The sequence below is a fragment of the Carassius carassius genome, chromosome 33 (genome assembly GCF_963082965.1).
Source record: "Carassius carassius chromosome 33, fCarCar2.1, whole genome shotgun sequence".
NCBI classification, from domain to species: Eukaryota; Metazoa; Chordata; class Actinopteri; order Cypriniformes; family Cyprinidae; genus Carassius; species Carassius carassius.
In genome coordinates this window covers 14,178,430-14,192,795 of record NC_081787.1, presented here as the reverse complement: position 1 = coordinate 14,192,795, position 14,366 = coordinate 14,178,430, and the positions used below count along the sequence as shown (strand labels likewise).

Genomic DNA, 14,366 nt, shown 5'->3' with positions numbered 1-14,366 from the left:
CAGCGCACGATGGGCATTCAGCGTGCAGCGAGTTCTTTCCGCTGCGGCGCGACTGTGTCGCTCAAACACTGTCAAAAGATGCTGGGTCTCATGGCCTCAGCATCTTCGGTTCTGCGGCTGGGCCTGCTCCGCATGCGCCCCCTGCAGTTCTGGCTGAAGGCTCGGGTGCCGCGCAGAGCGTGGGCGTCTGGCCGGCTGCATTTCAAGGTCGATCAGAGCTGTGTTGCGGCTCTAGCACTTTGGACAGCGAACGGCTGGTACCGATCAGGTGTAAGCCTGGGGACTTCCCCGAGTGTGAAAATGGTGTCGACAGACGCCTCCACTTCGGGATGGGGAGCGCTGCTCGAAGGCAGACCGTCCTTTGGCCTATGGTCAGAACGGGAAAAGCTCCATCATATCAACTGCCTGGAAATGCTGGCAGTGGAGAACGCGCTGACGCGCTTTTGTCCCCATATCAAGGATCACCACGTCGTAGTCCGTTCGGACAACATGTCCGTGGTGTCCTACATAAATCGCCAGGGCGGTCTCGGGTCCCGAAACCTGTACAGGCTGACGGAACGCCTCCTGATTTGGGCTCAACGCAACGTGCGCTCGCTGAGAGCAGTGCATGTGCCTGGACTGCAGAATCTGGGTCCAGACAGGCTGTCCAGAGGCAATGTCCCTACGGGCGAATGGTCTCTACACCCGCAAACAGTTCGGCTTTTGTGGGAGAGATTTGGCATGGCGGAGGTGGACCTCTTTGCATCCCACGAAAACGCTCACTGCCCCGCATTCTTTTCCAAGAACGAAAGCGCGCTGTCACGGAAATGGCCGTGCTGCCCGCTTTATGCGTTCCCTCCCGTCTCCCTCCTTCCGCAGGTGATAGAACGGGTGAGAGAAACGAGATGTTCAATACTGCTTGTGGCACCTCTTTGGAAGAACCAACCATGGTTCCCAGATTTGATGCAATTAGCAGATGTCGCACCATGGCCGGTACCATTGAGGAGAGATCTCCTCTCGCAGGCCAGGGGCTCGATTTGGCACCCTCAACCGGAGTTGTGGTCCCTCCATATATGGGCACTCAACGGTTACCCGCTGATCTCGCAGTGGGAGTGCTAAATACCATCACTCAGGCTAGAGCTCCGTCGACACGACACGTCTGTATGCCTCGAAGTGGTCGGTGTTCTCCAGCTGGTGCACAGCTCGAGGTTATTCACCCCTTAGTTGTGAGGTGACGGAGGTCCTCTCCTTCCTACAGGAGCTGTTGGATAAGGGCAGAGCCCCATCCACGCCAAAGTTTATGTGGCGGCCATCGCGGCGTTTTCTGAAACGGCGTCCGGTCAGTCAATAGGAAGGAACGATTTAGTCATCCGGTTCCTCAGAGGAGCTAGGAGGCTGAATCCTCCCAGACCTCCGTCAGTCCCTATGTGGGACCTCGCGGCGGTTTTGGAGGCCTTGAAGGGTCCCCCTTTTGAGCCTATCCAATCGGTTAGCCTTCAGCATCTGTCGTTCAAGACAGTATTCTTGTTGGCTCTCGCTTCTGTGAAGCGTGTGGGTGATTTGCACGCGCTCTCGGTGAGCCAGTCGTGCTTGGAGTTTGGGCCCAATGACTCAAGGGGCATACTCAAACCTAGGCACGGTTATGTGCCGAAATCCCTCAACACACCGTTTCGGGCTCAGGTTATTGCCCTGTCCGCCCTGCCGGTGTCAGGGGAGGATGGAGACTCGAGTCTTCTTTGCCCTGTCAGGGTTTTAAGAGCTTATGTGTCTCGCTCTGCTGCCTTTCGGCAGATGGAGCAGCTATTTGTCTCGTTCGGTGGACGTTCCAAAGGAATGGCTGTTTCGAGACAGACTCTATCCAGATGGATAGTTGACGCCATAGCGTTAGCTTACGCTTCCAGGGGCCTTCAGTGCCCGTTGGGCGTCAGAGCACACTCCACAAGAGGCGTCGCCTCGTCGTGGGCGTGGTCTACTGGGATCTCCTTGCAGGATATATGTATGGCGGCGGGTTGGGCCTCGCCGTCTACATTTATCAGGTTCTATAACCTGGAGGTTCCCGCCTTGCAAGCAAGGCTGCTGTCGGTATAGAAGAATCAGGGCCCTGAGGGGAATTCTGAATTCATGAGCGCTATGCGCTGCCGACTGTTATATGGGCAGTATTGCGTAAGACCCGCATTGCCACATTGGTCAGGCCTTGCCTCGGCTGTGTGATGTCATATTGCCGCATCTACGGATGCTGCTAGATATGGGACGGAGGGCTTTCCCCCTTTTCTGTCCCGGACTCTCTGTGAGTCCCTCAGGTGACTGTGCACTGTAAATCCTGGGCGTTGCTTCAGGTTTATCGGTGTGTGATCCCTGCGCGCACGGCGTTTTACATCGGGTTCCCGTAGCGTCTTAGCTAAGACGCAGTACGAGAGAGCTCTCGTAAGAGAACGTACTCGGTTACTAAACGTAACCTCGGTTCTCTCTAGAAGAGCGAACGAGTACTGCGTTCTCTTCCGTGCGTACGATTCACTCTGGTTCGCTTCGGCGATGAAATAAATCGGGTGAGTCGGCCTTTTCGAGCTCCTTTTATAGGTTGGGCCACACCCGTTTCGGCGGGAAGTGGCAAGAAGGGCGCGAAGCGTCTCGCCTATGGCTGTGTACTGCTGCAAATGCGCTTTACAAAAATACAAAATTAAGGATAATTTTTTGCTTCAGTATTTCGTGAAAAGAGACTTTTCCCGTAGCGTCTTAGCTAAGACGCAGTACTCGTTCGCTCTTCTAGAGAGAACCGAGGTTACGTTTAGTAACCGAGTACGTTTTAATTTTCCGGATCTTTAATTGCATAATCATTTGAGATACCCCAACCTCATTTGTTTTGCTGCAGCTTGATTATGTTTTCCACTTTTGTGTGTCTCTGTGCATGAATGTAATTAAAATATGTAATAAATAAAATATGTAAAAAGAAAAAAAAAACATTTTAGATGTCATAAACATGACCCTGAGAAGGAACTCAAGTCAATCAAGGGTTTCAAATAAGTGCAATTTTGTTGGGGAAACTACAAGGCTACAAGCATGTCGTAATTTAAAATAGTAAACTTGAGGTATTCTTAAAAATATAGTTTATTTTTTTAAATTAAATTATCTGCTGTGACACTACTGAAAATCTGGTACATTAGCTAGATAGTTGCTAAGTGTTTTTCTTTCTCTTTTTTTCTTATTTTTTCACTCATTTTGACATTTTTCTTATCTCTCTCATTTAAATGCTGGTCGCTGTCTGCTTTATGAGCAGGTGGACTCAGTTAACCCAAACAGTCAGAGTACAACTCCACTGAAAAGCAAATGAAGAGACTTGTTAATTAAACCAAAAGAAGTGTTTTGCACCTGGCTCTATTATTCCTTTTTACACTGTATAAAAACTGAGAAATGATATATGAGGATCTTTCAACAGCTATCTTTTGACTGAATGGTGCTGTTAAGTCTTGACTGTGGAGATAATTATATTCAAGATGTTAAGTTGAATAGTTTTTAATTCAAAAGAAGCTGTCATAATGAACTGCCAGGTTTGGTTGGCATTTCTCCTGAGAAGCTCAGAGGAGCAGCCATTATTTCCTACCGTCATTAAAATCTTAATTTTAAAACTAAGTGAAACCATCAGGAGATGCATGCTTAATGCTGCACAAAGCCTATCACGATCATTATAAAGAGTGCTATGAAGCTATGAGTCAGCCATATCAGCTTTTGCCTTGGGCAGTACAGCGACTTCAGCTGTATTAGAGGTTTGTCAAATTATCTGAAGCGTCACAACTGATTGATGGAGCTCATTAATAGATTTGGGGGTCGGGGTTTGTTTGTTATACTTATCCTGCTCCAGGTGTGCTTGTTTGTATATTTATGAATGTATGTATATATATTTTAAATATACTGTGTGTGTGTGTGTGTGTGTGTGTGTGTGTGTGTGTGTGTGTGTGTGTGTGCGTGCGTGCGTGCGTGTGTGTGTTTAATGCCAGTTTGGATGTAATAATCTGATATTTAGTTCTCAGTTAGGCCATAACAAGAGTAGCTTTGTATTTATTCTTTTTACACTGTAAACACTGATGCATCTATGTTACCAACTTAGTACTAAACCAGCCCAGCTTTCAGAGTAAGAAGCAGTCTTTTAAACCTCCATTTACACTACACTTGCTTGTAACTGTCTATAGTACAGTTTATTTCTTTTCTTTTAAGTGTTAAGTGTCAGATTAAGTGATATTCACACCAGTAATGTGGCATCTAAGAAGAGTTTGATGTTCTCACTAGAAATCACATGTGGTCAAAGTAGCTGGTGCACTGTTGGAATCTCAAATACTTTTCTGTGAACAGAAGTGAGCTAGAAATTGATTTTAATAGACACCTAGTGAACAAACTTGCTGGGAAGAAAGCTGATATGAAACCACTCTTCCTCTCTGTTGTTTGTCAGAGGTCTATCTGCTCAGCCTTCCTGAAGACCAGAAGCTGAGCATCACCACTGTAACAGTGGGTCAGAGCGCCGTGCTAACGTGTGCCATCACAGGAGACCAGAGACCACCAATCATCTGGAGACGCAACAACCATGCTCTCAACATGCTGGAGCTGGAGGACATTAACGTAAGTAATGCACCTCTTTCACTTTATTCTGTCCCTATCACACTCGGATGAGTGTTTGTATATACAAGGCAACTGAAAAGAATTTAAATCAGTGACCTTTTAACTGTTGAAACCAAGTGGCGACACTTTCAATCCAATCAATTGACACACATGTGCAAAAGCACGTTCAGCAGCAGCCTTGTTTTGAAATGATATGACATGGTGTGGGATCAATCAATGTTTAATCTAATACACTTCATCTCTTAATGTGCTTTCCACCCGATTTAGCTTTTGGAGTGAAATATCCAACAAAGATATCAAGGCCAGGTGGGATTTCCAAAAGAAACCCATACATAAGACAATAAGAGCTCAAATGAAAGTCTCCAAAGTCTCTGAGTTCCACGCTCCAGCTATAATATATATTCATTACAGTAACCTCAACCAACCCAGGCTGATGGAATCTGGCCCCGTGATACCAAATTGAGATATGAGTGATGTTTTAAATTTTCATGCTGTAACGCAACATCACTCAACACGGCCACAACTCAATAGAAAACACATTAGTGTAAATGAGGATTGAGAGAGAAGAGACTCAAGAGAAACTAAATGGGTTTGGCAGTCTTGTATGATGCTTGATTGAGCCAATATGAAATGAAGTAATTTAAGAGGAAAAGAACGGTTAACAAAAACAATTAAACATAAGTACTTGAATGAAAGCAGCATAGAAAATATTGGATGTCTCTCTGGGGATATGGTGCAGGGGAATAAACTGAGACTGTCTAACATGAATGAATACAATTTCATTAAAGTGATATATATGTATATAAGTTGGTGAGTTTGCTGAAATGTTGTAATTCTTAAAACTGCTGTTTATCTTAACAATGTATTATTTCCATTGTCCTTGACTTTTATTTTATTCAATTTTCTATTTTTATTATCACTATTTTTGTATTATTTATTTGTGGCATATAATGTGAAGCTGTTCATTTTTCTTTACGTTACAGTATACTTTTATTCCTACTGAGAGTGTGTAAATATGACCAGTCAAAAGCTTGGCTCACTGGGATATTCATCAGTTGAGTCAACACTGGCCTCTGTGTCATCCTTAATACATTAAATGTTTATGAGGTCTTTAAATGAGGGAGGAGTCTGTGGCTGCCAAGATCCATCTTTAGAACCTACACCCTACACTCCCTACCACAATATCAGCCAGACGGGACATGCACACTCACAAAAGATAGCATCTACATGAATAATCTAAAGATTCAGAGGAAAGAGGTTTAAATGTCAGCAGCTCTACTAGCCACAGACAATCCTTTAGGACAGCAGAGTTGCCTGGCCTAAACCAGAAAAACATTCATGTACCTTTGAGCTCTCCTTAATTCCCAGAACACTTAATGTCATCATCTATGACATGTCAAGCCATGTTGCATGCTCATTTTATTTTTTTAATTTAGTTTAGTTTAGTTTACTATTTACCAATGTATAGTTGGGGTAGTAATGTTAAGCTCAGTGAATTTCATTTTTATTATATATATATAATAATTATATGTAATTATTTATTCTTTATTTCTGCTTGTCTTTCCTTCTTGTGTCTACTTTTCAGTCTGCTGTCAGAGACAGCCTCATAAATCTATGTAATTTTGTTCAATTTAGTGAATCCCATCGACAGGAAGCATCTTTCGCACATTAATGTGCTTAAAATGAGGGAGCTTGCTGAGCATTGCATCATGGGATGCAACTGAGACCACCGCACAGCCATTATTATGAACTGTTCCCTGAATACATAAAACAAAAGAAGAGGATTTAGAGACTAAAGTAGAAACTGTGGGTAAAACTTTATTAAGGATCAGCAGGAAGAATCGTTTGAGCTAGCATATGGTTTTACAGTGTAATCTTCCAGATTGTATATTTCATTTTTTAACATAAAAAAGATGAATGATAAAATAAAATAAAAACTAGAAGTCTGATCTTTAGAAATGGACAATTGTTTCATGTACAGCAGAAATCTTTGCATGTTGAGATTTTCACTTTTGCACTTAGAATTATATTTTTCACTGAAATGTTGTTGTTTGGATTGATTTCCTTTCTGCAGATCCCCTCTCAGGTAGGTTCATGTTTTTGGGTCTGCATGCCTTTAAGCTGCTACAGTCAGAAAACCCTGAGGTTAATCAGTTCTAACACCACAATTAACCCTCGGTGACTCACAAATCTGAAGACCAGGTTAAGGTGCCTGCACTGTTGAGCTGGTTCTGAGTCAAGGGAAATGGTGGAGCTGGTGGTTTGCACTCTTCAGCGGTTCTTCAAGACATTCTATTTCTCTGTTCATTTACCCTGAGGGTTATGATGCCATATCATGGCCTTATATTTTACAGTGGTTTAACATTTATCATATATGCCTTATATAATAAACTGTGTAAACCAATGTTTTAGTTTTGTTTTAGGGAATTACTAGATTTAAACTAAATACAGTTTTATTAGGTTATAAATTATCATAATTATAATATAGAAATGGCAACATTTAACTGAATATAAAGCTGTAAAATCATGTAAAATGTCACACAGGGAATCAAATTCATCTTTTTTTTCTTTTTCTTTTTCTTTTATCAATTCAAATTAGTCTGTTACTGAATTAACTGGTTGGCATAAATGAAACACACTTCCTAACAGAACTTGAGATAGAGTTATTTTGGAGAGTCCTTTTGGTAAAGTATGCATACCCGTAATTCCTCAAATAAAAGCAGGTGCCTTTATTTACCTGAACTGCAGAAGGTAACAGGCTTTTATTTGAAGCAGGCTTTTATTAGAGGCAGGCCTTTATTTCTAATTCCATCTGTTTGATAAGTAATTGTTTTAAATAACCCGTTTTAAATTAAAAGCGATAGTTTTCCAGTGGACAGAGATCATAACATTAGCACAGAATCAGTTCAAAATCAATCACCAAAATAACCAGTTCGGCTCAGACGCGCTCTGTGTCAGTGTGCGTCACGCTGAATCACGCATGCGCAGTATCATCAGTATCAATCGGACTCGTCCGACAGAAACTGTTCTCGGTTCAGTGTACTGGGGATTCGAAAACCAATGCACCCGGTTCTTGACTCGAGAACGAGAAACGCTCCGGCAGTGTGCGTGTACATTCGTTATCTGGCTCTGATGAGTTATCTTTCCCCCGGCCTTTATTTAAGACCGGCTTTTATTTGTCTGTGTTGACCACGCCCTCGGCCACTATAAGAGGCCCGGCGTTTATTTGACTACCGGTTATTATTTGAGGAATTACGGTAATATAATGTCACATTAAAACCAGTAATGTGCCATTATTCTACACTGGCACTCATTAGAAAACTGAGTTATTGTCATGCTACCAAAAAAATTTTATTTAGTAGCATCACTACTTTATGTGAGTGTGAGTGTCGTACTGCATCTATCTGGCTTTATCTAGATTCTGCTGCCTTATTAAATCAAAATGAACATATTTAATCAGAATCGTCCTTGAAGGAATACTTGTGCATTCCTGGGCATCAGGATGTCAGGAAGGGCCAGTTGACCTTCTAAAAAACAATAGTGTTTGAATTCATTAGCTTTGTGGGGTTTTGTTTGGACACTGATGATGTTTCTCTTCAGCCTTTGTTGTCTCTGATACTGCATGTTGCTCTATGCAGTGATTTTTCTGTTTTCTATTCTTATCATTAGACCTTTAAATGACTGGTGGAATCTGATTTTATTTCATATTCAGAGGCTCCTCTGTTTTGCCTTTTTATAAAATGCTCTTTTTCTTTACTGCTGTTTTCACTTATTAAGAGCACATTGTGAGGAAAGGGGCTTGATCATTTGCATGATAAAGCCTGTGGCCTGTTGTGAGCAGAGTTTCAAATCCTTATCGTGCATAATAACACAAAGCCAAAGTAGCATTCTTCATTGATTGTGCTGTTAGAAATATGTGGCTATGTAGAAACATCATTGTCTATTTAATTCTTAATCTGGCACAATAATGTAATGTCTTTGAATCATATTATTTTTCTGACTTTTCTTAGCAACTAATAAATCGGTTTTAGCAGCCCAAATTATGTGCATATTTTCTGTATATTTTCTGTACGTAATTCTTTTATCAGTTGCAAGACCTAATTTCCATTTCAAGTTACATGTTCTCTAACTTCTGCATAAACTGGGCCTCAATTTTCTCTTGCTCCCATTTTAAAGAGAGAGTTCATCAAAAAAAGAGAGAGAGAAAATTACATCCTTTATTCACTCTCATGTTGTTTAAAATCTTATGAATTGTTTCATCTGCAGAACACAAAGATTTCTTTTTTTTCTATACAATGAAAGTCAGTTTCATTGTTTAGACAAAAGCAGTTCTTCATTTTTGGCTGGACTGTACCTTTAAATGTGGTGTTTTTCTCAAAAATAGTGTGTGGAGAATAAATGGTGTGTGTAGAGCTTTCAATGACGGCCTGCAGCAGAACTAATGCAAATGTCCACTGCAATCTGCTCCTATTGATTACCCTTTTTTTAACTGTCCTCGTTATCCTTTTCATTCTTTCTCAGTCCTTTTGTGTTTTCTTTTCACTTTGTCACAGAGTTTCACTGCAAGCTGCTCTCTTTTCTCTCTGCAGTCCAGTACCGGAATGCTTGATTGCACTTCTGCATTTTTATTTGCAGATTTATGCATTCAAACTAATGTTGATTATAGGACTACACTCTGACATTTCCAGCTCTGGGCTGCTGTTTGCACTTGTGTGTCGTAATCTTTCACTCTGAAAGGTCACCGTGATGGTAGTTTTGTGTATTTTCAACAGGATTTCGGAGATGATGGATCACTGTACATTACCAAGGTGACCACTACGCACATGGGCAACTACACCTGCCATGCAGACGGCTATGAGCAGCTTTTCCAAACACACACCCTGCAGGTTAATGGTATGTAATGTACAACACATCCACTTGCAAAATAGACCAGTCACAATCAAGTTTTCCAGAGAACCGTATAGTAATAATCCATTAGAAACAATGAATGGAATCTAAAATGAAACATGCACTGTACTGCTCACTCAATATTTATGTTTACTGCCAGCACAGTGATAGTGAGTTTAAATACAACTTGACAGCATAATAATAATAATTTAATATATATATTTTTAATTACTATAAGGATTGATGCACATAATTTTCATTCCAGCGATGGCGTTACTTTCTTCTGAAGTGCAAAGGGTATTTTAGCATCTTCTAGGTCCTCTGTGATCAAAATACAAGTTTTTCCACATTCCTTGAACTCTTACTACCTTTTCCCTTGCCATTTCTCACTGACACATGAAACACAGAGCAATCAAATGGCCCTAAATGATAACATCACATTTTAATTGGATAAAAAACAATTGAACTTGCCTTTGGAGTTGTTGCCTAGCAGTTAATCATGGTCAGAGCTGAGAGGAAATGGGAAATTAATAAGGAGATGACACATGTTCCCTTTCTGTGTCTTAAGCCACAAGGGTACTATTGCTCCCCTTTACTTAATTATGCTTCCTGATGACCAAGAACATTGGAATATTTTTAGTTCTTTTTTTCCCTCAGTCCTTCGTCAGTGTGCTGTTGTTTTTGTGTGTGTGTGTGTGTGTGTGTTTTTCTCTATTATTGCATTTGTGCTAAAGTATTTACATTTCTCTAAAGCAGACAAACAATTTTTAATTATATTTCTTGCACGGCAGATGGAAATGACCGCCAACCTTTTGGCTTTCAATTTAATTTCAATTTTCAAAGTTGTCCTTAGCGCCTTTTTATTTATAATAATGACAATATAATGATGTTTCTTTGTTTTCCAGGCAGGGTTTTGCTTGATTGCTAGCTGAGGTGAATAATACAGATAAAAAAAATTAAAAAACATTACTAAACCTCTCTGTTATGTGTGTGTGTGTGTGTGTGTGTGTGTGTGTGTGTGTGTGTGTGTGTGTGTGTGTGTGTGTGTGCGTGTGCGTGTGTGTCTCTGTTATGTGTGTGTGTGTGTGTGTGTGTGTGTGTGTGTGTGTGTGTGTGTGTGTGTGTGTGTGTGTGTGTGTGTGTGTGTGTGTGTGTGTGTGTGTGTTTATATATATTTACATATTTGTGGGTGTCATTTTCAGTTATTTTGAAAAAAAACGCTGAAGAGCACAAAGATTTATGAGCGCCATGTTAGCTGGGAAAATGAAAGGGGTCTGACAATTTCACAGAGACCTTCTGAGTCTCAGAGATAGTGAAATGGAGAGGAAACTCTAATTGAGAACACTAAAAGCTCATCAGCACTGACGAACATATAAAAGCAGCAGAATAAAACACACTTCACAGTGCTGCATGTAATGGACACATCAGCGCACCAAGAGAGACAAAGACAAACATAAACTAATAAATCTAGCTCTCAATTTCACGGAGGAAAAAATACACACAGAGTATTTATCTGGTCCAGTGATGGCGGACTTACACGCTGCTGAGCCAAAACACTTGCTTATTCTCACAGAAAATCAACACTGAGGAAAACAAAGAAAAGGAGGGCAGATGAATAAAAGGAGGGAGATTGGAGGAGAAGAGGGCCCATGAGAGTTTAGTGATAGAGCTGTCAGCTTTGATGCGTTTCACACAGGGGACAATCTCAAGTCGATCCCCAGGTAATAAAACACACACAAAGATACAGGTACAGCTACACACAAAGAAAGAAAAGTCATTCCGAAAGGATTTTTTATATATATAATTTCTAGGTTGAGCTTAGTAAAGAATAAGAAAGAGAGAGCACTTTTTGTCTTTTAGCATAGGTCTCTTTATCTTTTTTTTTTTTAAATGAAAGGATAATTAACCAAGAAATGGAAGGTCTTTCGTTATTTACACTATTATTTACATAATTAATGTATTTTTTCACAAAATAAGTTTATTTGAAGATTATCCTGGCTAATGAAAGTGGAAAGAAACCAGATCTGTCAAGCTGCAAAAAATGGTGCAGAAAAACAAGTCCACATGGACGTAGCCAAGGTTTGAAAATTAGTGAGGTCTGGGGTGGGGTTAAGAATTGTGCTATAATAACCCCTACTAATACAACTCATTTTATACACTAAACACTTAGATGTTTGTGAAAGATGTTTTGTCTGGATTGGAGGGAATATTGTACAACAATTATACCATATTTCATCAAAACTGTTTATACTTTACTATAGGTTAGGGGTGGATAATTTTATCAGTTGTTTATTATTAATGCAACAATACATATTCATGTTATAGTTTTCATTAATTGCCATTGCTATATAGATAATAACGTTGTTTTGTGCTCTTATGAATGTTTTTAGCTTGACTTTGTGAAAATGTAAATTACTATTCTGAAAGAAATAACAGACTTCTTCATGGCTAGTTTTTGCATATTTCATAGCCTACTTGTGTTAAATGCTGTTAACGTATGTTAAGGAGCCCCCCACATGGCATGCAGGAAAAAATAGTAGGCTAAATCGTGTGCACAATTTACTAATTTATTCCCTCAATCTACTGAAACGTGCACACGATTACTATTGTATTCCCTCGAATTTACTATTTTGTTCACTCAATTTCGAGGGAACGCAATAGTAATCGTGTGCATGTTTTAGTACATTGAGGGAACAAATTACTAAATCGTGCACACAATTTATTTCTTTTTTCTTGTATGTCATGTGGGGGGCTCCGTACGTATGTTAACGTTTCCAACAGATAAAATCATGTTGTTGTTATTTATTTATTTATTTTTACGTTAGCCTTACCGAATGTGGTATCTTGTCAGGAATAACCTGTCAGGTAGCTTTTTAAATTACTGTCAGTTTAAGTGCTGGCGATCAGTGTTGCCATATATTGCCATGAAAACAAATAAAAACTGTTAAATAAATCATTTAAAAAATTTTTTTGAATAATTACCTAAATTCCGGTTTATTCCTCACAAACACATTTTTTTTATCTTAAGAACACTTTTAAATGCTCTTTCTTTCTCATACTCAGTATCACAGATATGCTGATATGCTTTCCTACATTTCCTTCATGAATGGCATTTTCAACGGTATACTGTTTATCATAATCTGTTCATTGCTAATGAGCTGATCTTGGAACACCACAAGGGCCTGACCTCGCGATTTTTACACTAAATGATTTCTGTGTTTCAATCGTGAGTTCATCTCCACAGTAAATAGGCTGAGTCCAAGGGAGCTTAAGATTCAGATTCCAGTCCTTTTGCCTTGAAGCAAATCTTTTCATTAAATCAACCTCCTTACGTGCTACAAAATGGTGCCCCCGCCTTCGCTGCCTAAACATTTCCTCTCATTTCTCACATTTCCTCTCACATAGAGTTCTAAATAAAGTGAACTGGTTAAACAAAGATGTTTGGTATTATTATCATCACCATCGTCATGCTTGGCTTGCATTTTATTATTTTTCTAAGATATTTGTTTATTTAATAATTAATGAAGGTTTGTCTTCTCAAGCTCATTAAGTTGCTGTGATGATTTGGTGGCATCTGCAGGATATTTACAAAAAAATAATAATCTTGTAGACATAAGGGAAAATATAAACATCATTCTAACCATTCAGGGTGTTGTTTATTTGTTCATTCAATCACTTTGCTTACACTTTTGTCCTTTCTTCTGTTTTTTCACAGGGCCCCCTGTTATCCGGGTGTACCCTGAGAGCCAGGCACGTGAGCCGGGGGTCACAGCCAGTCTGCGGTGCTACGCTGAGGGCATCCCTGACCCACAACTCTCATGGCTGAAGAACGGCATGGACATCACCACGAAACTCTCCAAACAACTCACACTTCAGGGTACAGACTAATAACCACTGGACATTTCTTCTTATGACTGAAACAGTAATGCTGCTAATGGCACAGAAATGACACACTTTCACATGGAAGACTATATATGACAATTATGTGTGGGAATTATAAAGAATTAAATCATTTTGATTCTGGTTCCTAATGGTCCTATTCAAGATTATTTTAGTTTATTTAAGGAATAAATATTTGGGAAGAAAATGCAATTCCACTGCCAAGTGTTTTACAGACATTTTAATGAATTTTCAGTCTTTTTAGAAATAAAGTATACACTACTGTTCAAACATCTGGGGTTAGTAAGTCAGAAAGGACTCATAAGATTGATCGAAAGTTATAGTAGACAAAAATTATTTATATTTCATTCAAATGTAAAAAAAAAATATATATATATTTCAGTCAAATGTAAAAAAAAAAAAAAAAAAAACTTCCTGTTCAATAAAAAATATCATGTTTGCACAAAAATATTAAGCAATAAAACTGTTTTCAACATTTATAATAATAATTGTTTTTTACTGCATTTTTGATCAAGTAAATGCAGCCTTGATTACCAAAAGATAATTATTAGAGATTTTATGTTATTATATTGTGTTGCATTACATATTATAATATTAGATATTTTTTCAAAAACATTTAAAGATCTTACTGAAAAATCCCAAACTTTTTAAAATGTGGTAGCATTTTATTGTGCGTTTGAATAAAATGCTACGGACAAATGCATAATGTTGTCTTACGAACATCCAGTCTCACAGTTAGTTGTAAGCTGTAACCATTTAAATCACTAAAAAGAACCGACTCATAAGAGTCATTTATTCTGTAAACCGACTTTTCTGGTCTGTTTGTAGATTCGGTAGCGGTTGATGAGGCACCAATAAGTACTGAAGGAAATTTTAGGGTTCGGGTATTTTAGTATAGTATTCTGTCTACATCGGTGGAAGAATGCATGTACGAAAACCGTAAATGGAACATTGTAAAAATATAACTAGCTCTGAATTAGAATTAAGAGAAT

The 14,366-nt window shown here is 39.4% G+C and overlaps 1 protein-coding gene across 2 annotated transcripts in view; it reads left to right on the top strand.

Annotated features, from left to right (window-relative positions):
* Nucleotides 1-14,366, top strand: part of LOC132113794 (follistatin-related protein 5-like) — a 165,170-nt gene that overhangs the window by 109,322 nt on the left and 41,482 nt on the right. For both annotated transcript variants that reach the window (XM_059521796.1, XM_059521795.1), the window contains exons 7-9: nucleotides 4,421-4,587; nucleotides 9,360-9,480; nucleotides 13,190-13,351. In XM_059521796.1, the coding sequence (XP_059377779.1) occupies nucleotides 4,421-4,587; nucleotides 9,360-9,480; nucleotides 13,190-13,351 (450 nt within the window). The remainder of the gene's footprint in view (nucleotides 1-4,420; nucleotides 4,588-9,359; nucleotides 9,481-13,189; nucleotides 13,352-14,366) is intronic.